We start from the raw sequence: 25,359 nt of genomic DNA, 5'->3' as shown, positions 1-25,359 counted from the left end.
GATTTGGTTTTTGTTTTAAGCTCACTTTGGGTCTGACTAAAAATGAAAATTTTCAGCAAATTGAAACCATGGGTAAAAATTGTTTTGGGTAAACAAAATCAAAATGTGTGGGTTTTTTTCAAAATTTGTTAAACATTTTTGGATTTTTAAAACAAAATTAAAAGGAATTTTTTAAATGAAATTTGCTTCAAACTGAAAAATTGAAACCTTTCATTTTGAAAATATGAAAAGGAAACATTTCTATTTCTTTTTCAGATATTTTTTCCTGAAATGAACAACTTGGCAACATAAAGATGAACTTTTGCCATGTTTTGGTAGCTCCAAATCTGCATTTTTTCAGCTGAAAAATTTCACCTAGCTCTACCCAAGAGACAGAATCAAAATACCATAAACTTGAACATCCAATCAGGTTCGAACAATGAATTTAAAGTAGTTTCAGATATTTCATCTGTCCTGGAATCCCCTGCCAATTACTTGAGATTTTACAGTCAATGTTTTCAATTTTTACAAACATTTTCCTGTTGTGGGAGTGGGAGGTGAGGTGGAGAAAGTGGCTCTCAAAATGAGGGAAACTGACTTAGCTGTGGTACATTGAAGAATAAGGTATGACTCAGTGGGAATCAGGAAGGCAGAATCTGGACCAAAGTAAACAAAGAGTTATAGTAATTGTAGATGTTACCTATACAAATAACAGAATTTTCAGGCAGATGGTTGGGGGAGGGGTTGGTTAATTGTTGTTTTTTTTAAATTAAGGCTACAGTAGTGAATTTGGTGTCAGTGTCTCTTTTTAACATGCCCAGTCTCTTGTAGATTTCTATCATGATAAGACTGGCCCTAAAAGTGCAGAGACAATTTTCCCCAAAGCTCTTCAATAAATATTAAAAAAAAAAAAATCAGACACAACAAACTGCACTACATAAATGTGCGTGTTGTCCCAGCTAACGAATGCAAGTCAATGTGGTTAAGCAGGAAATGCACTATATGGGTAGGCAGAGAAGGGCTTCATCTTAACAACTGCCATTGCACCGAAAATAGTCCAAGATGTGTGGTCTCTTTTCTGATTAACTCTGCATTTCTTTGCTTTTTGTTGTTTTGCTTCCTGTTGACATTATTTTTAATGCATCTGACAGACCTCAAAGGCTGCAATCAGTGGCCATCAACATTAGTAGTAAGGTGATACAATTAGTCTTCTGTATTCTTCTGGTGGATGACTCATGTGACATATCTCAAAATGAACAGCTACTGTATCAATTATTTTATGCCTCATTGAATTGAGTATAATGAGTGCTGTGTTGATTTTGTTTTGTTTTTTTTGGTTTTTAAGAATTATGCACCAGCCACATTGTATGATGCAACTTAATTCACAAATGATATAAACGTCTAACTGACAAATGGGTTCAGGCTTAGAATGATGCCAATGAACTGATGGCTTTGATTTGTGTTTTGGCACTTGCAGTGGTTTGATTTTGCTCTTGACCAAACTGAATATAACTTGTCTTGTATGAACATTTACAGAAATCAAGGACAGGACTTTCACATAATGGGCTGCCTTCTGCTCACTGGTACATCCCCAATGAAGTCAACTGGGAACAGAATTTTCCCAGCATGTTTTAAAATATGACTTTACACTCTGAAAAGAGATTGTGGCATTGGGGGACTCCTGTTTAATAGGTCTATCTGCCTTATACACCAACTGGGCTTAATTTACAAGTAAAGTTGAGTTGGGTGGTTGTTTTTGTGATGGTGTCTGTCCGGTTACTAGCTGGCAGTGGGCGCTGTCCGGGGTTCTCTGCTTGGTGTCCCCGTCAGGCTCCCTTCTTATGACCCTTTGACCGCACTCCTGTCCCTGTTCTTTTATTGGTTGTCCCCCACAATTAGTGGGTTTCTGAGGTCCTGTAGATCCTCCCCTTAGGCTGAGGGGGGGATCCATTAGCATGGGGCGGGCTTCCGCCTGCCCCGTTTCCCGGAAACCCAATAGATACTAGCTGGCAGACAAGCTCAGATTAGAGCAATGGGGCAATTCACTTGTGTGTGAATACCAAAGAAATGCTAAAAGCTGTGTGTGTTCAAGCCAATTCACTTGTTAGTATAGATCAAAAGGAAATAATAATGTTATTGTCCACTTCTCCACATCTCAAACCCCACTGTTAGTCAAACCCCAGAACCAATTGCCATAGAGAACTGAACTTGCTTTCTCATCATTAGAGGTGGTCCCTCGCTAAAGCCTGACTGCAGCACACTGATGCAGTAGTGTTCCTGTGGTGCTAGCCACCCTGCACTTGTTCCATGGAGAAACAGAGAACTTCAGTCATAAGGCTTTCTCTCTTTCACATTTCATGCCTAATATGGCCAACAGCAAGCAACAGTCAAGTCTCAAAAAATCATGAGATTGAGATTCATGCAGTAATAAATTCTTTTTATTTGTTTTCTTCTGTTGGTTCCTTTAGGGTCACATTTCCAAGCTCTTCTTTACAACCATGAGAGCATTTTAAAAATGAAAGCTGAGTCTCATGTACTGACCTGACTCTATTAGCTGGTGCTTTATTAAAAAAAACACCAAATATCATGAGACTCATGAGATTTTTAAGCTGCATGTATGCTTTAACTCTGTGAGTCTTCGCCCCCTCCCCCCCCCCAGCCCTACTCTACTGCTAAGGGTTTTTTCTTTTTAAAATAAAGCCATTTTGATGTGATCAGTGGCTAGGGCTCCTGTGGTGCTTTGTAGCTGCAACTGAGTAAGAAACAGTCCCTTTTACAGAAAGGAGGAACAATGAACAGAGCCCAGGGTAGCTGAAATCCAGGACTGTGTTTCCTTGGAATGAGCAGACCCCTGCTGACGTGGATGATGTCACAATGCTAACATACAAACATAGAAGTAAGCAAAAGCCAGCTGTTGTCCAACACGTTGGCTTCTGCAAAAGGAAAATAATCTCAGAAGCATGGTAAATTTTATTTCCATTTGAAAAAATCTTGTCTCTTTCCCATTTGGAAATAATTTCCTTGTCTTTTGGGAAGTTTTAAACAATAGCCAGTTCACAAAAGTATTAAGAAATGGGATTATATTTTTAATAAAGGTAAATAAATCTGCATCTTTCAGATATCAGATATCTGTCATGTATGAAATTAACATTTCCCCCTTTAAAAAGCCTTTAGAGGAAAGGTCAAGATTTGACCTAAACCACTCTAAATAAGAAGGGCTGGACATGAGGCTGAAATTCCATGCTTTAAGCTGTTCTCTTGTGTATTTCAGCAAATAAATGTAAAATTACCTACTGTTCAGACCTCAGTTGTGCTTAGGAACAATGGAGCTGGATTAAGGATGGAGTTAGTCTTTGCCATATATTTCCTGTTTGTTTGGTGATTTAAGCCAGAATCCCAACAATAGTTTAGTATAGTTTTTCACATGTAATTGTCATATGTTTCTGATTGCTGCGTTCACATGCATAACAACAACAAAACAGAAAGGATCTTACTTGCATAACCATTTACATGTGAAAAAGGAGAGATCTGTTGATGAAAAGTGTGTGTGTAGTGGGGGAGGCTGGGATTAGATTGCTGTTGGTCCTTTGCACAAATGGAGGGAAGATAACGGAAGAAGCCTTCCTCCCTCCATCTGCATCCCATGCAAAGGCCAGGGACCATTGCATTCACTGTGCTCAAGGCAGGGTAAGACCTGTTCTTTTATGGGTCCTGTTCTTTGCAAATCACTAAGGGGGAGGGAACATGGTCCCATCCTATGAAGTGGGCAGGGTGTGCTGGGGGAGCATGTTATCACATAAAGAAAGGTCAATTTGACACCTCTCCTCCAGGCATCAAGGAGCATGGAGGTTGTGCATATGCCCTTGAACTCCTCCTAGGGCAGCTCCTCCTCGCCCCCCATTCAAGGCTGTGGACCTAATCAGAATTGTAGCTCCTTGCAACGCCACCTTCAGTGATTTAAAGCACTTTTTTCTTCCTGAATGATTCCCCAGTATTACTTGGCCATATCCAGGCTGTAATCACATTGCCTATCCCTGAAATGTAACCTCCTCTGGGAAGCAAGACATGGAAGGACCCAGCGCTGGAACATCACACAGCAATGCTAACTGATGATTTAGGATACTGAGCTCCAGGGAATATTGTATCCCATTGATGCTGTAGGGAGGATTTAACTAGGGAGAATGTAAGCATCCAGGTTAGAATTTATCCATCATACTTCGATTAACACCCTTCAAAAGATGACAAAAGCATTATGGAGTTTACAAGCAGTCTGGACAGCTGTTTTCATCTCCTCTAACAGCTGAAGTCAATGGAAAAACTCCCAGTGATGTCAACAGATTTGGGATCAGCCTGAAGAAGGTAAAGTGTGTGCAGAGTCACCCTGTTCATTGTACACAGTCACGATATAAATTCCTTATTGTTCAGACAGCGGTGTCACTGCACAGAAAATGGGAACTATTTCACTGTCAAAATAACTTTCTTGGGGAGTTTGGACAAATCCTTCTCTCCTGATATTTTTTTCTCCAACATGGTAAATGAGTTTATTTGTAGGGCTGTCAATCGTAGTTAACTCACAGGATTAACTAAAAAAAAGCAATTGCGATTAAAAAAAATTAATCACGATTAATAGTGGGATTAATCGAGTTGTTAAACAATAGAATACCAATTAAACTTTATTAAATATTTTTGGATGTTTTTCAACATTTTTAAATATATTGATTTCAATTGCAACACAGAATACAAATGTACAGTGCTCACTTTATAATTTTTATTACAAATATTTGCAATGTAAAAATGATAAAAGAAATAGTATTTTTCAATTCACCTCATACAAGTACTGTCATGCAATCTCTTTATCATGAAATTTACAATGTAGATTTTTTTGTTACACAACTGCATTCAAAAACAAACTAATGTAAAACTTCAGAGCCTATAAATGCATTCAGTCCTACTTCTTGTTCAGTCAATCGCTAAGACAAAGAAGTTTGTTTACATTTATGGTAGATAACGCTTCCCACTTCTTAATTACAATGTCACCTGAAAGTAAGAACACGCGTTTACATGGCACTTTTATAGCCAGCATTGCAAGGTATTTATGTGCCAGATATGCTGAACATTCATATGCCCTGTCATGCTTCAGCCACCATTCCAGAGGACATGCTTGCAGGCTTGCAGGCTGATGAGGCTCGTTTAAAAAAAGAATTCTCCTTAGGGGAGAATTGTATGTCTCCTGCTCTGTGTTACACGCAGTCTGCCATATATTTCATGTTATAGCAGTCTTGGATGATGACCCAGCACATGTTGTTGTTGTTGTTTTAAGAAAAAACGGTTATCTACCTTTTGTAACTGTTCTTTGAGATGTGTTGCTCATGTCCATTCCATTCTATGTGCGTGCGCACCCATGTGTGTGGGCATTGGAGATTTTGCCTTCACAGTACCTGCAGGGCTGGCTGTGGCACACTCTGGAATGCCGCACTCATGCCGTGGCATACCAGGTGCTACCAGCCCTATGCCCTCTCAGTTCCTTCTTGCCAACAACTCCGACAGAGGGGAAGGAGGGCAGGTAATGGAATGGACATGAGCAACACAACTAGAAGAACAACAGTTACGAAAATGTAGGTAACCGTTTTTAATTCTTTGAGTGCTTGCTCATGTCAATTCCATTCTAGGTGACTCACAAGCAGAAGCAACTGAGGTGGGTTCGGAATTCACAATCTTGCAGTTTGCAGCACTGCTCTGCCAGAGCCAGCATAGTCTTGAGCATTCTGGGTCAGCACATAGCGCAGCACAAATGTGGGGACTGACGACCAGGTTGTGGTCTGACAGATCTCTTGGATGCCTGTGCCCTAGTCAAATGAGCCATCACGATCACTGGTGGGGACACTTTCACCAGCTCATAGCTGCAGCGGATGCAGGCCATGATCCAAGACAAGATTCTCTGGGCTGACACTGGCCAACCTTTCATCCTGTCAGGGACAGCAACAAACAACTGCGTTGACTTACAGAATGGCTTTGTTCTATCAGTGTAGAAGGCCAGCACCCATCTGACATCCCAGGTATGCAGCCTGCACTCCTCATCCTTCACATGAGGCTTTGGACAAAGGATTGGTAGGTAAATGTCTTGACCAGTGTGGAACTAGGAGATGACCTTTGCCAGAAAGGCCAGGTTAAGACACAGCTGGACCATGTCCCTGTAGAAGACTATATAGGGCAGCTCCAACGTGAGTGCCCTGATCTTGGACACCCGGTAAGCCGAAGTTATAGCAACCAAGAAGGCAAACTTCCAGGAGAGAAGCAGAAGGGAGCAAGAAGCCAAGAGTTCAAAGGGGGGACTCAGGAGTCTGGACAGCACAAGATTCAGATCCCAAGGGGGGACTGGGTCTCAGACATGCAGGTAAAGGTGCTCCAAACTTTTCAGGAAATGCCCCCTCATGGGATGGGCGAAGACCGACTGGCCTTGAAGCGGAGGATGGAATGCTGAAATGGCTGCCAGGTGTACCTAGATCGAAGATAGCAACAGACCCTGGTGCTTAAGGTGCAGTAAATAGTCCAGGATGTCCTGCAGCTGGGTTTTATCCCCATGAATGTGTTGGTCTGAGACACAACACGTGAACCGCTTCCACTTTGCCATATATGTAGCCCTAGTAAATGGTTTTCTGCTGCCCAGCAAGACCTGCTGGACACCAGCAGAACACCCCCATTCATCTGTACTCAGCCACACAGCAGCCAAGCCGTCAAGTGCAGTGACTCCGGGTTCAGGTGCAGCAGGTTCTGTGACAGCAGATACGACCAAAGAGGTAGCTGCAGCGGGATGACTGCCGAGAGACTCTGCAGTGATGACGAGGCCAGGCCAGGGCTATGAGGATGATCGATGCTTTGTCTTGCATCTGGCCACCACTGTAACCTTCTCCACCAGAGTGCCAAACTCTGGGGCCAAACCCTTAGGGAGGGATTCCCAGAACTTCCCAGAGATTAAAACTGTATTAGCCCTGCAGGGCCTGATGATTCACCACCCAAAATTGCAGGCTGGCAGTAGACTAAATCTGTCTAACAAATAAATCAAGTTTTTTAGTGTCCTTATTTTTGGGAGTCATGAAGCTGGGGACCTGCTTGTCTTTTTCGTTGGCTGCAGATACAACCAGCAAGCCCGGGAGCAGGTGGGTAAAGAGGTATTCGAAACCTTTGGCTGGCACAAAGTACTTTTTCTCGGCCCATTTCAAGGTGGGCGGTGTGACGTTGCACTCTATATGATTTTCTGAAAATATGCTAATGAGTTTAATATAATGTAACTGGAATATGCTTCATGCAAAAGGTGTCTTTGTAAGGTATCATTACAAAGCTTATAATCTACTGAGTGTGATCATCCTATTTGTATAAATGTACCACTCTTGTATCTGAAACTAGAAATATGAAATATAACTCTGAGGGCCTATTATAATTACGCTAAGTGTGGGCCATTAATGGTGGTTTGGAATCTTGATGACTCCCATTAACCAGGACTATTGACTGCAGAGGGCTATGTTTTACCTGTAAGTCTTCCAGTATATGTGTGTGCTGGCAAGTGGGTAATGAAGTCTTACAGTGACATGTGATCATGTCACTTGAACTGGAATACATCTGTAAGCAGAGTCAGGATGAGCTCTATCCTGACAGCTGGTGGTGAATTATGGCAAGTGTGGAAAAGAATTTCAGGAGCTGATCTTGTTTGCATAGGCACACCCACCCCGCCTAGCATAGCCCACGGCAGCCTAAAATGGTCACTTTGACAGCTGTGGGATCCCCAATTTCTCTGTTATTGGGGCAGGAGGAATAAAGTGGTGTTACCCTGATTATGTGAATGAGGGACTATGAACCTGTTTTATGACAGAGGTTCTCACCATCAACTAAGCAGCACTCGCTAGATAAGGGACATGGGTGCCAAAACCCGGTGAATTGAGAAAGGTTGGAGATTGGTGTGTGTACCTGATTGTATGGGTCCCTTTTGAGGGTCTGGAACACCGATTGCACCTTCTCCTCTCTCCACTGTTGAAGAGCAGAGCTCATTTTGATTCTATTAGGAGTCCATCTAGAGACTGCTGAGCTGAATTCACTTTGGGCCAATGGTGCACCAGCACTGGGGCTCCCCTACTACAAGCTGAAATCACTTACTGAGCTGAGATCACTGAGTGCTGTGTTAACTAGTGGGGGAGCCTGAAGATCTATTGCTAAGCGGCTGGCAGAGTGGCGCAGTTTGCAGCACAGTTGGAGCAGCCCACGGAACAGTGAGTTGAGCTGAGCGGTTTGCGGGATGGTTGGAGCAGCCCACGGAACAGCAAGTGGAGTGGAGCGGTTTGCGGGGACAGCTGGAGCAGCTCACAGGTCGGCTGGAAGAGTGGCACAGTGGGTGGAGTGGAGATGGTCATGGTGAAGGCTGCAGCAGAACTCCACGGAGAGGCGGGGCAGTCAGCCCCGCCAATGTAAGGTGCCCATTAACACTCTGTGTGTGCCCCATCCCCCCCATTTCCACCCAAGCTGGGGGGGTAAAACTCTGCAGATAAACTTTTGAACTCAGGGGTGGAACTGACCAGGGACAGAGACTTTTGGGTTGTTGGACTTTGGGGTGATTGGACTTAAGACCCTAAGGGGAAAAGGACACTGCCAAAACTTACTTGGTGGGTCTTTTGCTCATGGTCTATGTTATGAATCCTGTTTGTGGTGTTTCCCCAATATGATGCCACATTGTTTCCCTCCTTTTATTAAAAGGATTTTGCTACACTCAGGGCAGCTCTACACAACGGGGGAAAATCGATATAAGATACGCAACTTCAGCTACGTGAATAACGTAGCTGAAGTCGAAGTATCTTATATCGAATTACTTACAATCCTCATGGCGTGGGATTGACGTCCGCGGCTCCCCATGTCGACTCCGCTACCGCCGTTCGCGTTGGTGGAGTTACGGAGTCGACATGAGCGTGTTCGGGGATCGATATATCGCGTCTAGATGAGACGCGATATATCGATCCCCAAGAAATCGATTGCTACCCGCCGATACGGCGGGTAGTGAAGACGTACCCTCAGACTCTGTGCTTGCGAGAGGGGAAGTATTGCCTCCTAGAGGCGCCTGGGGGGGTGGTATGTAATTGTCCCAGGTCACTGGGTGGGGGCTCGAGCTGGTTTTGCATTGTGTTATTGAAATGGAACCCCTGGATACTGAACCCGGTCCTTGTTGCTGCCAACTCAGAGGGGCAGAAGGGTTACACATCTTTAACCTGGTGCTTTTCCATTGAGAAGGAGGGGATGGGAACCCATAGAGGGACAAAGGATTCCCGTCTTATGCAAAAGATATATAAATGGGTGGAACAGAACAAAGGGGGAGCCATCATGAGGAATACCCTGGCTACCACCTGAGCTGGAACAAGGGTTGTACCAGGGGAAAGGACTGTGCCCAGACTAAGAAGGCATCCAGTCTGTGAAAGAAACTTATTGAAACATCTCTGAGGGTGAAATTTTTATCTGTACTCAGTTGTATTACTGTATTAGGCTTAATTTGCGTGTTTTATTTTATTTGACTTGGTAATTCACTTTGTTCTGTCTGCTATTACTTGGAACCACTTAAATCCTACTTTCTGTATTTAATAAAATCACTTTTTACTTATTAATTAACCCAGAGTATGTATTAATACCTGGGGGAGCAAACAGCTGTGCATATCTCTCTATCAGTGTTATAGAGGGCGAACAATTTATGAGTTTACCCTGTATAAGCTTCATACAGAGTAAAATGGATTTATTTGGGGTTTAAACCCCATTGGAAGTTGGGCATCTGAGTGTTAAAGACAGGAACACTTCTGTAAGCTGCTTTCAGGTTAAGTTTGCAGCTTTGGGGCATGTGGTTCAGACCGTGGGTCTGCGTTGAAGCAGACTGGTGTGTCTGGCTCAACAAGACAGGGTGCTGGAGTCCTAAAATGCCAGGGCAGGAAAGCAGGGGCAGAAGTAGTCTTGGCACATCAGGTGGCAGCTCCCAGGGGGGTTTCCGTGATCCAACCTATCACAGATGGGATGAAGGAATGGGTCTGCCACAAGGCCTTTGCTATCTTGTGGACCCCTTCATGCACAGTCAGGCAGGGCAACCTGGGCAAGTGTAGAGGCTGAGAGAACACTGAAGAGGGTGTCCTCCTGCTCTGCCATCTCCTGTACCTCAAGCCCCAAGTTCTTGGCCACATGCCAGAGAAGGTCTTGATGCTCCCTGAAGTTATCTAGCTGGCTAGCCCTGGAAGGTCCCGCAACCACCTCATATGGGGACAACGAGGAAGACTGGACCGCTGGTGGAGGTGCTGAGGTCTCGACCACTGTCAGAGAAAGAAGCTTTGGGGTGGGCACAGGTTCCTCCACCCCGACCTCAGAATGGGCTTTTGGTATCAGGTCTGGTGCCGGTGGAGCCACCATCCGATGTTCCATTGCAGGCACCGAGGAGTGCTGAGAAGGAGGCATCATCACAACTGGTACACCCCACGCGCTCCAATAAGGCCACTGCACTGGCTACTGGTCATGCTGCTATTGTGGTGCCACCAATGAGGGACTCTGGTGCCCAGTGACACCGATGAGACTGTGACAATGGGCTGAACGGGCCCTCCATACTGGAGGAACCCTCCTCCGGCAACCATGGAGGAGCCATCAACGCCTGTGTTTGTTTGCTGGTCGTAGCTACTGGTGACCATTGCCTGGGCATAACTGCACGGTAACTGGAGCATCGAGAGCGGTACCGGTGCCAGGGGGACCAGGACTGGGACAGGAAACTTTCCCATCATGCTGGTGATTGGGACTGAAGCCTAGAGGACGACCATCAAGACAGCAAGTGGTGCTGGGAATAGAAAGGGGAGTGTTGACACCTTGCCAGAGAGTAGCACCATGGGGATCTGGAAGCTTGCCTGGGTGACTGATGACAAGATTGGGATCTGCCCTGGGATTCCGAATGCGGTGGTGATGATCAACGTCTTCTATCCGGCGACTGGAGTTGTTCCCCTGTCCTCTGAGGAGCCTTAATGGTGGCTTGCCTTCTTGGGGAGCCTTAGTGGGGTCCTGCAGCACCAGGATTGTTCTCGGAGCAGGTGGAGACCTGTGTTCTCTCTGTGCTGGGGGAAACCTGGGCTGACAAAGGTGCAGGCAGGAGTGTGGGTCCCATACCGCTCCCATGAGTCAGTTGCAGACCTTTAAGGGGGCTGGGCACCTCAGCTGGAGAGGCACGATCGCATGGACATGGGTCCCTTGATAGATGACCACTGGGCCTTCTTGCTCAGTGCTGGGGAGCGCTTCTTGGCCTTCTTCTTCGGTGCCAGCGATGGCAAACGGTGCCAGTAGAAGTCAGGTCCCAGCAATGTGCTGTGCACGGAGGCCAAGGCATTTGGTGTGACCTGCCTGGATGGCTTGGAAGCCTGGCAGAGCGCAGACTCCATCAGGAGAGCCCTGAGGCAGATGGCTCGCTCCTTCTGGCTGCGGGGCTAAAAGTTTTTGCAAATTTGGCACCGCCCATTAATGTGTGACTTCCCAGGCACTGAAGGCATCTGCTGTGGTAGTCACTAACACGCATAGGCTTGTTGCAATCCGAGCAGAGCTTGAACCCAGGAGACTGGGGCATGCCCCGCCTGGGGCAAAGTCCCACTGTGACCCTAACTAGTAACTCACTAACACTTAACAAGTACTTAAAAACTTCCTAACAACTACTTAGCACTAGCAAAGTGAATGTACAATGGCATTAAGGCATGAAGTTCAGAATGGTAGACACCTGCTAGCTCTTGCTAAGCAAGAAAGGTGCTCCGACTGACCACCACAGGCGGTAAGAAGGAACTGAGGGGATGTGGGGCTGGCAGTGCCTGATATACCGCTGCATGAGCACGGCACTCCAGAGGGCACCACAGCCAGCCCTACGGGTACTGCTAAGGCAAAAATCTCTGACAGTCGCGCACTCTGGTGTGCGCACACCTAGAATGAAATCAACATGAGCAAGCACTCCAAGAAGAACACTTTCACTGCAGATTTGACAAAACGCAAAGAAGGTATTGATGTGAGATTTCTAAAGATAGATGCAGCACTTGACCCAAGGTTTAAGAATCTGAAGTTCCAATATCTGAGAGAGATGAGGTGTGGAACATGCTTTCTGAAGTGTTGAATGAGCAACACTCAGATGAAGAAACTACAGAACCCGAACCACCAAAAAAAGAAAATCAACTTGCTGGTAGCATCTGACTCAGACAATGAAAATGAACATGAATTGGTCTACACTGTTTTGGATCATTTTCTAGCAGAACTTGTCTTCAGCATGGATGCATAACCTCTGGAATGGTGATTGAAGCATGAAGAGACATGAATCTTTAGCACATCTGGCACGTAAATACCTTGCAATGCCTGCTACAAAAGTGCCATTCGAATGTGTGTGCTCACTTTCACGTGACACTGTAAATAAGAAGCAGGCAGCGTTATCTCCCGCAAATGTAAACAAACTTGTTTCTCTGAGCAATAGGCTGAACAAGAAGTAGGACTGAGTGGACTTGTAGGCTCTAAAGTTTTACATTGTTTTACTGTATTTTCGAATGCAGTTACTTTTGGTACATAATTCTATATTTGTAAATTCAACTTTCATGATAAAGAGATTGCAACACAGTACTTGTAATGGAGGAATTGAAAAATACTATTTCTTTTGTTTTTTACAATGCAAACATTTGTAATAAAAATAAATATAAAGTGAGCACTGTAAATTTTGTACCCTGTGTTGTGATTGAAATAATTATATTTGAAAATGTAGAAAACATCCAAAAATATTTAAATAAATGATATTCTATTGTTTAACAGTGCAATTAACCACACGATTAATTGTGATCGATTTTTAAAATTGCTTTACAGCCCTACTTATTTGATTAGCGCTGGGCATGCTTTAACTAGGTTTTGCTCTGGAAACCGCAAGCAATAGAAGGACCTACTAGATACATTTCTATGCAACAAGAGGAAAGCTTAAGCTGTTGCTTCAACCTTCTTAAAATTTACCCAAACTAGAAGCAAGAAATAAATTGTTATGTACAATATTGGGCTTCTCTATATCTCTGTATAAATGCTGATTGCGCTTCTTATTCCCCCAGACACAGTGAGGTTCTGCTCTGAAAACTGACTGTGTAAATGACATCTTGTTGTCTAGTGTTTTCCATCTGGAGGTCGCATTCTGCTTTCAGTTATATTGGTGCAAATCCATTGACTTTAAAGGGCTCACAAATGGTATGACAGCAAGCAGAATTTGGCCAAATGACTTTTCATATCAAATTTGCTCAACTTCCAAGCTGACGTGGTGGGGAGTGGTGGTGGTTGGCGTTAACAACCAGTTCTGCAATTCCTTCGGCTAGGAATGAATGTTAAGGTTTCAAAGATAAGCACTTAAAAGTTACGAAATGCCAGATAACAGCATGTACAAAATTAAAATGGGAAAAACAATATATTTCCCCTAATCTCTTTCTTGGAAATGGCTGAACTGTTCTAGCTGAAACTTTTTAAAAAAAAATTCAGTCTGACACAGACACCTGGCATGGAAAATTTTCAGCCCAAATGGTTACAGTGTGGCAAAGCTGTGACTAACTGAAAACAGGCTTACCATGGAAAGTTTCAGACTAGTTAAACTATGGGCATCACTGCCAACTCTATCAGTAATAATATGGGCACAGGCAACCTTAATTCTAGCATTTCCGAACTTTTAAGTGCTTAACTTTGCAACCTTAATTTATCTGTGTGCATGCGTACGTGTGTGCATGGAGAGAGCGAGCGAGATGTACAATGTCATCAGCCATCATTGACAATGAAGCCTCTCTAATCAGAATGTAGCTGTTTTTAGTTTATTCTGGCACAAGCATCAAATACAGCACTGTGTGCTCTGGTCTTCTATAGCTTTATTAATCTGAAATAAACACTTTTTGACAGAAAACTAGGCAGCTGTGACTTAGCACATACACAAGAGGAATAGCAAGGTGCTATACTTAGTGATTTTTTTTCTCACCATAAGCACATTTTTATTCATCAAATGAGCTGGTATAATATAACTGATATCATTGATTTTTGCAAATTCAGAACTTGAGGTTTTTCCAGTGGTTTTCTGCAGAAGTCCAGTGACTTTTTTCCCTTGATGTGCCGATCATTTCTTACTATAAAGATGATGTTGGCATTCTCAGCCCTTCTCGCCCAAGGTGATCAAACTATTTTTTGATGGGTGAGTAAAACTTGCGGTGTTTTTTGGGTTTTTTTTTTTAAGTCTCTTCTATTGATCATAGTAAAAGACAAGTGAGTTGCTTTGGTGCCCGGACTGGTAAAGTTCTGTAATAATGTTGCAGGACAGTCTTTTCTCTGTTTAAAGTTAGTGACCAGAAAAACCAGAAACTGTATAAACATTAAAAACATCACCTTTCATGCAATTCACCTTACTTAGCCCCGACCCAACAAAACACTCAAGCACACGAGTAGTCCCATTGACTTCAGTGCTACTAAAAAAGAAAAGAGATAATTTGCCTAGAAATACTCACTTTAGATTTAAAAAAATCTAAACTCTAGAGCCTCTGAAAAACTGCCTCAAACAGCCTTCACTGCTAATGACCTTGAGTCTTTCCCCAGTGTGAGCCAGTTTTGAACTGGTGACCTAGAAGCAAAAGCTTGTGTCTCCACCAACCCTGCTGCATCCTGACACAGGGGAATCTAGATCCATGAATACCTGTGAATAAAGATGCCTTGAGCCAGTTGTTTCAAGGCTTTAGGGAAATGATAGACTGGAAAAAATTCGGATCCCTTGCCTATTGGTAGCTAAGTCTTCAGATTTGATTGTCCTAGTTCTTTCCATTTGGTCTCATCCTCTCGCTAGTCAATTTGAATGAAACCTGGTTGCTCCTTGGATTAGCTAGAGATATTTCTCTTACTTTTATGCTGCTTTGTTTTGGCCTGTTGTGCCTTGATTTCACATTTCCAGTCTCCCATTTTTTGTGTGTCTGTCTAGCTCTCATGTGCTCTTGTATGTTTAGTTCCTTTCCTTGCTTCAGTAAAACATCACTGCTAGCAGCAATGCGAGGCTGAGAGTTAGCACTGACACTCTGGAACAATCATTTCCCATTCAAGTGGAAATTCACAGCTATCCATCTAGCAAGGAGTCTAGAGCTGCTCATGCAGAATAGCACTGAATCCTGGCATCAGGTAGAGCTGCCTGCTGTTGACTGCTCATTGTGGTTCTATCCACAAATGGTTTGTTTCTGGTACCCCTTGAAAACAAGAGGAATAGTCTGATAGGTCTGGAAAGCATCTATTCTTGGGCCATTTGCTTGTACCAGCATGTGCTTTGCTGCTTGCTTACACATGGGCTTATTTTGATTCAGTTCATTGGAGAAAGCGAACATTCTGCCACAGCCGTGCTATAGAACAATGACAACAGTGTTTCCACCAAGTGCAATACATCCTCAAAGGCAGGTGGCCTCAGGTCTACAACCCTTGTAACACATGCATGGGCGCTGGCACTTGTGGATGTGATGGTATGTAAGTGTATTTGTAGAAGCAACCACGGACCTAGGGCACCACTCTCCTTTTTCAACCTCACTCAAGCCCTGTGTAAGTTGAACTAGCAGAGTAAGGGTTTGTATAGTGTCATAATGGGCAATTCTTTTTTTAACACTAGGCTGGTGGAGGTGGAGGTGTGTGGTCGAACACACTGAAACTGTGTGACAGGGGATTGCTGTAGCCCGATGAATCAGGCATCCTTCTGTTTCATGGCAGCTGCAGGGATGTAGGTCTCATTTCTCTGCAGCTTTGTTTCTACAGACACAAACATTTACCCCTTCCAATTTGTCATTCTTAAGGATAAGTTTTTGGATGTCAGGTCTGGCACTGATTTGTTATGTTTGAAAAGCCTCAAATAAGATCTTTCAAGAAATAGATAAGAAACTTCAGTCAGAAAAGTGATTAATTCTATTATGAAATACAACAGGCCCAGGAATTTGATTGGCATTATCTCGTTAAGAATGCCTCTGACCTGGGCTACCTCAGCTATTGTGCCATGTTCTCCAGTATGGTCTGAAGGAGTGACACTGATGTACAAAAATACAGAGAGCGAACCAATTCTTCCAGTATACGACATAATTTATGCTCACCCAGCCTTTCATGTTCTGTATGGGAACCCATGAGCTCAAGGAGCAGTATAAGCAGAGTAACACAACACTAGCGGGCAGCAACCCTCCTCCCCCGGGAACCCAGGATTTTGAGGGCTCATCACCAATTGCAGCTGCCTCTTCCCACACAAGCGCGGACTTTCCCAGCTGAAGTGACCTTCTAAGAAGTCCCTAGGAAGGGAGCACAGGGATTTACTGTTTGTTAGAGGAATTTTTAAATGATTTAAAAGAGGACAACTTTAACTGTTTTATAACTCGCAAGGTCTGCAAGTCATTAGGCTGAGTAACCACATGATATCTCTTCCCTTCGTTCTCAGTCACTTGGTTTAACATGTTTTTAATGAGACTGTAAACTCTGCCAGGCAGGGACCACCTTTCCACACGTATTTGGTGCTTAGTACAACAGGGCCTCAGCCAGGATTGGAGCCTGTGGGAGGCACCAGACTATAAATAATGGTAAAAATACTGGAAGATAGTGCTAGTTCTACTGAATCAGGCGGTAGCGTAACAGCTGAGCAAGTTCTTCTGCTGCAGGAGCTGTGCCTGACTACTTGAAGTGGACACAATCGGCCAAAGAAATAAAAATGGTTGGTTGCAAGCTAGAGCGATGTAGTTAAATGATCTTGACTTAGGCCAGCTCTTACCAGGAGCACTCGGACGCTGGCAAAGCACTCCTAGGGTGACACAGTTCATAGGGGCAAACCTGGGGAAATAAGGGGGGAGGACCTGGAATAAACTAGAACTGTGTTTACATTAGGGGTTTTGCCAGCAGAGTTGTATCAGTCAGGGACTTACACCTCTTCACACACCTGACTGACATAGCTATGCTGGCAGCAGTTTGTAGTCGAGACCTGCCCTTACTGTGAGATGCAACATACCATTGGTTCAGGAACATGAATAAGCAGGGAAAGGCAGTGGTAACCTGTTGATATTTCAGTGTGGTGTTGCAGTTAATGAGTCCATTGTTTAATGGAGTCTAGGCACGGGAGACTGAGCTTTTGTGGTTAATACCCACCACACGTGCACATGCACAACAGTTGCCATCGGTGGCTTTTTCTGGGGGGAGAGAGGGGACACCAAACCTAGCCACCATTTTTCAGATGGCGTTTGGAAGGATTTGCTTGTTCCTGCAGCTTCCCTTTCTAGAGCCAGAGTGGCTGCTCCCAGCTGCCTTCTCAAGTTATGGGTTAGGAAGAAGCTATGATCTGGCTTTAAGATGTGTTTAGTGAACTCCTTGGTTTACTGTGTTACCTATAAATACTTCCACAGTTCTTGTTACATTTATTGATTAAACTTCCTTTTTCACTTTTCCTTGCCTTGCTTTGCGCTGTTTTATGCTTTCAGTAAGACCAATTAAGTGGAGAAGGAAGAAGTCTTAATATCATGGTCCTTAATGTGCTACTTGATCAGCTAAGAGAGGTCAGTGAGGAAATCCTTACTCATCTACAAATACATGTATAGTTAAAAGAAGAAATATGCTGCTCTCAAGTTAATTTACTCTTAATAATAATCCATTAGCTTCTCTTGTTGTGACTTGCTTTTGGGTCCAGAGATGATGGTGCCATTATTATATATAAAACATATATTGCTTTTGGCTGGTGTCTTGGGTGCTCACTGTGGCTTATGCACCCAGAGTCAGATATCTGAATAATCGTATGCACACCAATACAACAGCAAGGCCCAATGGTCCATAAGTGACAAAGCTAGGCAAAGGAAGCAGGTTTGGACTGGGTATTTGAATGTGGAGCTGACTGATGCTTCGTGTAAGAATCACAGAATATCAGGGTTGGAAGGGACTTTAGGAGGTCATCTAGTCCAACCTCCTGCTCAAAGCAGGACCAATCCTCAACTAAATCATCCCAGCCAGGGCTTTGTCAAGCCTGACCTTAAAAACCTCTAAGGAAGGAGATTCCACCACCTCCCTAGCTAACCCATTCCACTGCTTCACCACCCTCCTAGTGAAAAAGTGTTTCCTAATATCCAACCTAAACCTCCCCCACTGCAACTTGAGACCATTACTCCTTGTTCTGTCATCTGCTACCACTGAGAACAATCTAGATCCATCCTCTTTGGAACCCCCTTTCAGATAGTTGAAAGCAGTTATCAAACCCCCCTTATTCTTCTCTTCTACAGACTAAACAATCCCAGTTCCCTCAGCCTCTCCTCATAAGTCATGCGCTCCAGCCCCCTAATCATTTTTGTTGCCCTCTGCTGGACTTTTTCCAATTTTTCCACATCCTTCTTGTAGTGTGGGGCCCAAAACTGGACACAGTACTCCAGATGAGGCCTCACCAATGTCGAATAGAGGGGAATGATCACATCCCTTGATCTGCTGGCAATGCCCCTACTTATATAGCCCAAAATGCCAGTAGCCTTCTTGGCAACAAGGGCACACTGTTGACTCATATCCAGCTTCTCATCCACTGTAACCCCTTGGTCCTTTTCTGCAGAACTGCTGCCTAGCCATTCAGTCCCTAATCTGTAGTAGTGCATGAGATTCTTCCTTCCTAAGTGCAGGTCTCTGCACTTGTCCTTGTTGAACCTCATCAGATTTCTTTTGGCTCAATCCTCTAATTTGTCTAGGTCTCTCTGTATCCTATCCCTACCCTCCAGCATATCTACCACTCCTCTCAGTTTAGTGTAATCTGCAAATTTGCTGAGGGTGCAATCCATGCTATCCTCTAGATGATGAATGAAGATATTGAACAAAACTGGCCCCAGGACTGACCCCTGTGGCACTCCGCTTGATACCGGCTGCTAACTAGACATGGAGCCATTAATCATTACCCATTTAACCCAATGATCTAGCCAGCTTTCTATCCACCTTGTAGTCCATTCATCCAGCCCATACTTCTTTAACTTGCTGGCAAGAATACTGTGGGAGACCGTATCAAAAGCTTTGCTAAAGTCAAGGAATAACACATCAACTGCTTTCCCCTCATCCACAGAGCCAGTTATCTCGTCATAGAAGGCAGTTAGATTAGTCAGGCATGACTTGCCCTTGGTGAATCCATGCTGACTGTTCCTGATCACTTTCCAAGTGCTTCAGAATTGATTCCTTGAGGACCTGCTCCATGATTTTTCCAGGGACTGAGGTGAGGCTGACTGGCCTATAGTTCCCCAGATCCTCCTCCTTCCCTTTTTAAAAGATGGGCACTACATTAGCCTTTTTCCAGTCATCCAGGACCTCCCTGGATTGCCATGAGTTTTCAAAGATAATGACCTATGGTTCTGCAATTATATCCGCCAACTCCTTTAGCACCCTCGGATGCAGTGCATCCGGCCCCATAGACTTGTGCTCATCCAGCTTTTCTAAGTAGTCCTGAACCACTTCTTTCTCCGCAGAGAGCTGGTCACCTCCTTCCCATGCTGTGCTGCCCAGTGCAGTAGTCTGGGAGTTGACCTTGTTCGTGACGACAGAGGCAAAAAAAGCATCAAGTACATTAGCTTTTTCCACATCATCTGTCACTAGGTTGCCTTCCCAATTCAGTAAGGGGCCCACACTTTCCTTGACTTTCTTCTTGTTGCTAACATACCTGTAGAAACCCTTCTTGTTACTCTTAACATCCCTTGCTAGCTGCAACTCCAAGTGTGATTTGGCCTTCCCTGATTTCACTCCTGCAAGAGAAAGTCAGAGCTCTTCAAATGGGGGCGGGGAAAGCATGAGAAATGGCATGGGGTGAGAGAAAGAAACTGCTCTTGCCAAGACATCCTCTAACAGGGATTATTTGAGGGCAAGTCACTGGCTGATTCCCTAGCTGTAAAATGGAGTCAATAATACCTCCCTATCCTACAGGCTGCTGTGATGGTTTGTTAATGTTTGTACAGTGCTTCTGTAGGAGCGGTATACATATTGCATGTTAGACAATGACTGGAACTGCTAAGCACTTGCAGCTCGTATTGGCTTCCGTTGGAACGGCAGATGCTCTGCATCAGTGATCAGTTTTCCTCTAGGGTATTTGCTGCCTTTGAATGGCCTGTCCATGGATGTGCTTTGGTAAAACCTTAGGAAAAGAGCTGACATGCTTGTTGGCATTCGACTCTAAACCCTGGGGAGGGAGCTTGCATGAAGGTCCTGACATCTGAGACATTCAAGGCAGTGGGAGAAAAGAATTTATTAGGAAAATCATGATTCATAGAGGCACCCTGGTTGCTAGCAGTACGGTACGCTTGACTACTGTTGCCAAACACTACAAATCAAAGGTAAAAGTATAAAAGAATAAATGCCATGATTGGCAGTTCAGTGTCTAAGATCATTTTCTACGGTATTTGTTAAATCAAACACCATGTGTATTGCATATACTCACTCTGGCAAATTTCTATTGATTTTATAAATTCAGTGGGTCATATTGTACCATAAGTTTTAAAACAGTCCCTATTGAAATAAGAGTCAGATTCAATGGCATGATATGTTTGAAGGTATGGGAATTTATCTTAACCCTTTGCATGCTGAGGGCTGGTCCAGGATCCGTTGAAGTTAATGGATGGAAAGGTTTATAATACATCACTGTTTCTTTATGCCTTTGGTTGATGTTGCTCTAATATTCTTTTCTAGTTTTTAAATATGGGTAACTTTTGTTCTTCTTTCAAGCTTTTAATGATCAATGCAAACCTTCATTTTCTATAAATAATTTAATAAATACTTTGTTTTACAATAATACATCAAGTGACAAATTCATAGCAAACAAGAGTCACAAAGAATTTAGGATCAGTATACTTTAATAAGGTATCAGTGTCAAAATACATTTCCTTATCAAATTAAAGTTCCCATACAGTCATTATATTGTCAATAAAAATTCAGAAATATAGATCATAAAATAATGCTGCTACGTTTGGTTAATATTAAGCATGGAATATTTGAGTGTCTAGTAAACTTATGGTATAACATCTTTAATGCTGAAACTACACAAACAAAAAAAATAAAAGAGCAATATTTAAGTGTCATTAACCCTTCAAGCACTCAAGTCATTACCACTGCAGATTTGTCAAAGCTGCTTTGCTAAGTATCATTAGACGCTTACACATTTTTTTCTCACATAGCAATAGGTTCCTTTTAAAAGTAACTTATTTTTGGTAAAAAGTTCTTAAAGGTACTGAGGGACACTAATAACTTTTTTTAAATGTACCAACAACAGAAAAGGTTTTCAATTATTTTTTCAGTGTGTAAGACTGTAAGGTTAAGTATCACTTAAACACAATGAGCTCTGAAGTGCTCAATGAACACAATGCTCCCTACCTGCAAATGTTAGTGCATAGTACAAAGGGATTTGATGGAACATAGACTTCAGTGGAGTTGGAAGTCTGAGTAGAATGGCTTTGAGTTTGGGGAAAACTTTAAGAGCCAGATTTTCAGCTGGTGTAAACTGGCACTGATTTACATCAGCGGAGGATGTTAGCTTAGGGGCAAGAGGAAATAGTTTGTCCTCGCGTCTGCTATCAGGGATTTGCCCTTCCTTTCCTGGTTTTCCACTGAACATCTAGACTTTACAGACCAATACCATTATTCTTATTTTCCAGCAAAGGCAAAGCGGTTTCCGGGGACAAAACTGAATCCTTGCCCTTTAAATAAATTCACGATAACAAGAGTTGTTTTTATGGTGGTTCTGAAGATGTCCGATTGCCTTACAATGACATACTGTAAGATACTTGAAAGGCTATCAACAATACAAGGAAAGCTAAAACACTAAAGAAAACCCTCCCAGCCCAACACTCTTAACATCTTATTTTCACTAGGGTAACTCAGTAAAAGGCAAAGGGAAGTAGGCAAGGGGAAATACTGTTTTAACTTTTATTTTTAATGTTTCTTGAGTGTGGATTATGTTGCTATCTAGCAAATAAAATGCACACACAAAAAAGGTCAACTTAATCGGTAATTAGCAGTGTTAGTACTGGCCTTTGGACAAATCCTTACAGTCCTGCAATATTGGCAACACCATCCTGAGTGTTCCCAGCGCTCGCCAAAAACAGCTCTTAAAAAGTGAGTATGGTTCTGGTTCTATGTCTTAGCCATAACAAAAGTACCAATACATAATAACCCAAACAGAAATTTCAAAGATTCAGTTACATTTTGTGTAAAAAAAAAAATAAAAGAAATACCCCCCCCCCCCAAAAAACCCACCATGAAACCCCATCACAAATGAAAACCTACGTGCAGAGCCTCTGCTAGCATACGTCAGTGTGGCTCTCTATACAGCAATAGAGCACCAGTTTCAGCAGCTGAGGATCTAGCCCATGTTAGGGAAACAAAGCTACGCTGTGCAACTTTCGCAGATACCCAAAAACTCTGCAGTTCACCCTTCACATTTCTTTCAGCAAATAGTATCTGATTTAGGGAGAGAAAGTCAGAAAGTGGTGGTGTGAGGTTTTTTATTTTTTTCCCCAAAGATGTTAACATTTACAATATATTAGTGCTGGGAAATAGAGACTACAAACACAATAGGGGCATGGAGCATTTTAATTTAGAAGGTCAACACAAACTGTGGTTGGAAAGCAGATTTTTTTGTTTGTTTTCATTTATCTTTGGCAATAAAAATCAATCTTTGCAGTTCAGGAGCCAAAGTATTAGAGAGACATTTACACCACAGTTTTGTTAGCATGAATACTGAAGAAAATGTCAGAGAATATAAATTACAAGTCAGGCATGAGGGGAAATAATATAAATTTTCTAAAGAACACTTTTATTGAAATAGAGAAAAATACAGTAGATGTATATTTTTAATAAGAATAATAAAGTGAGTAACTTCAAAAAGGCCACTATTTGGTAATGTGGACAAGTTCAATACATAAGTAAAATCTTGTAAAAGTGTATTGGGTATTAGAAATTGTCTACTTGAAAAAATATATTTAAAAACTGAAGCTGTTTTGAACAGTATAGGCCAAGGAATAGTGCAAGGTTACTCAGGTTGCCTGGTCAAGAGCTCTGAGCAAATCACATCCTTGCAGAAGTGTAGAACTGCCCAAAACAGGGACATTCACCTCACAGTCATATCTGGTCAATTCAGGCAACAAATAGGGTTCATAAGACTGCCCAAGCAGACGACTTGTCACACCTGAAATAGAGTGTTAAAGAAAAGTTGTAAAATAGTGAATGATGCCCATCTAAACAGAGTGGGGAAGGTTAACTTTTCCCTCCTTTAACTTTCTTTGGTATTCTATAACATTCAGGCACCTGAAAACAGCATTACATCTTCCAGTTCAAACCTATATATGCCAAACAACATTTAAAACTGAGAATAATCTCACATGTTGAAATTTTAGCTAGAAGTGAAACATGTTTTCTTTTCCTTGTCATTTAGATTTTTTTTTTAAAGGGGAAATCATTCTAGTTCAAAAACAGGAAACCTGTAGTAAACCACATAGCTTTCTGAATTAGCACCAATTGCAGTCATGTACCTCATCTAATTTTTTTTTAAAAAGGATCATAAAATAAAGTCAAACCTACATCTGCTGAACTATGACACACTTCTGTGATTGTGCTGTTGTTGTAGTAAGCTGTTTGTTCCCACTTTCATTTGAAAGGAAAAATGTATGCACAAGCTGCCAAACATAAAATCACTCTGAAGTTACACAGTTGCTACATTTATAACTATGAAAAAGAACTGCAATAATCATATTTAACGTTGCGCTATGTCATTGCAACTTTTATTCCTTTATTTACCAAGATTGATGGTGGGCATCAGATTTTGTTGAGATCAGAGTTACAAAGTCCAAGTATATGGAGGAAAGGACAGTAAAAAATGAAGGATCAAATTCAGATATAACTTGATATAAAGAGGACAAAGACAGTACTGGGTGCTGGGAAAAGGCAATTGTGGACAAGTTTTCTCCACTCGCTGTTGAAAAAAAATATTTTTTTAAATTCTCGTTAAATTTGTTTAGGAAGATTTTCATTACAGTCAGAAAAGTGAACTGCTATAATGTCATTTAACGTGCCTGTTGAACTGTGAAGCATGCACTAGCAAGGCATTGTAAGGCTGTTATTTTAGCCGATATATTTTAATACATTTGCTAAACAGTCCTTATTAAAGGAAAAATGGCTCTATCTGATGTTAGTGAGGTATAATTTTAGAGAAATGACTGAGGCTTACTTACCCTTTGCCTAAATCTATATAGGTATCCATTGACAGTTATGCCTTTGGACATTTATTTTGAAGAGTATCCACTGATGGGTTCTCAAGGATACAGACACCGATGCATGGCCATTTAAATTTTCAACTTTGGATATTTAAAATTAATGCTTTTCAAGGGTCAGAGCCTTCTCTCCTGCTTCTCTGGGGTTGGAATGCTCTAAATGCAGCAGAACCACCATGGATCCACTGCACAGGGGCTTACATGGCCACACAGAAGAGGAATAAGGTACAGGCTAGCAAGGGAGAGCTTGTGCATGACTAGTGGGTCTGCAACAATGTGGATGAACTGACTGAAATCAGGCCTGGTTAATGGCATTCCAGAAATGGCTATTTTGGCAGCTTCTATGCTACAATCTGATGGGAGGATTCTGAGCTGCCAGTTCATACAGAGTTCCCTGGTTCAATCTCCATTTAACTTAAGCTTCACACAGGGGACAAAATTGTTGGGTTGGATCACGTCTAACTCATTTTCTGGGAGGAAGAATTTTATATAAGTACATACATGCATGGGGCTTACTGTCGAGACTGTGCTGAGGGGTGCTATTGAAATACTTGATTGATAGTGTGTGCAATATAAATGTTCATATTAAATGTACACACTTATCTATATGGAGAGAGAGAGAGAAAACAAAACACTAAGTTGAATTTATATGAAGTGTGAAAGTTTGTGCATATGATATGGCCTAGAGACACACGTTTGTGGGATTTATGCACAAACTGTCAAACTAGATATAAACTTATACATACATTCAGAATTTCATCACTTCAGTATAATATGAACTATACAGATTTGGGTTGAAGTTTATTGTCCTCTAACTCCCCTTTATAAGCCATCAGTCCTCATATCTGTATTGAAACCAAAGAGCAAAGCTATTTTCTCATTTATCTGTGATTGCCCCTTACCTGACTTTTTATGAGTTGGTTGAACATTGAAGTTCTGATAATGGGAACTGTAAAACTGAGGGGAGAATGCTGCTTTCTGATTATCACCAGGGCTTCCGCAGGAGGGTTGCTGCTGTCGCTGCTGCAGTTGGTTCACTGGTTGGCTCAGACCTCTCTGTGAGTTACGAATAAACTCGTCTAAAATTAAATGTGACAAT

General features: G+C 42.6%; 1 protein-coding gene and 1 long non-coding RNA gene across 2 annotated transcripts in view; one reads left to right on the top strand and one right to left on the bottom strand.

Annotated features, from left to right (window-relative positions):
- Nucleotides 1–25,359, top strand: part of LOC120400372 — a 94,555-nt gene that overhangs the window by 59,651 nt on the left and 9,545 nt on the right. The window lies entirely within an intron of this gene.
- EPAS1 (endothelial PAS domain protein 1) overlaps nt 22,783–25,359 on the bottom strand; it is a 153,383-nt gene continuing 150,806 nt past the window's right edge. Inside the window, exons 15-16 of the mRNA XM_039528832.1 lie at nt 25,163–25,339; nt 22,783–23,179 (exon numbers count right to left, since the gene is read on the bottom strand). Of these exons, the coding sequence (XP_039384766.1) occupies nt 23,028–23,179; nt 25,163–25,339 (329 nt within the window). The 3' untranslated portion in view covers nt 22,783–23,027. The remainder of the gene's footprint in view (nt 23,180–25,162; nt 25,340–25,359) is intronic.

The sequence above is a fragment of the Mauremys reevesii genome, linkage group 3 (genome assembly GCF_016161935.1).
Source record: "Mauremys reevesii isolate NIE-2019 linkage group 3, ASM1616193v1, whole genome shotgun sequence".
NCBI classification, from domain to species: domain Eukaryota; kingdom Metazoa; phylum Chordata; order Testudines; family Geoemydidae; genus Mauremys; species Mauremys reevesii.
Note: the sequence above shows the minus strand (reverse complement) of the source record. Positions and strands in the feature narration are given on the sequence as shown.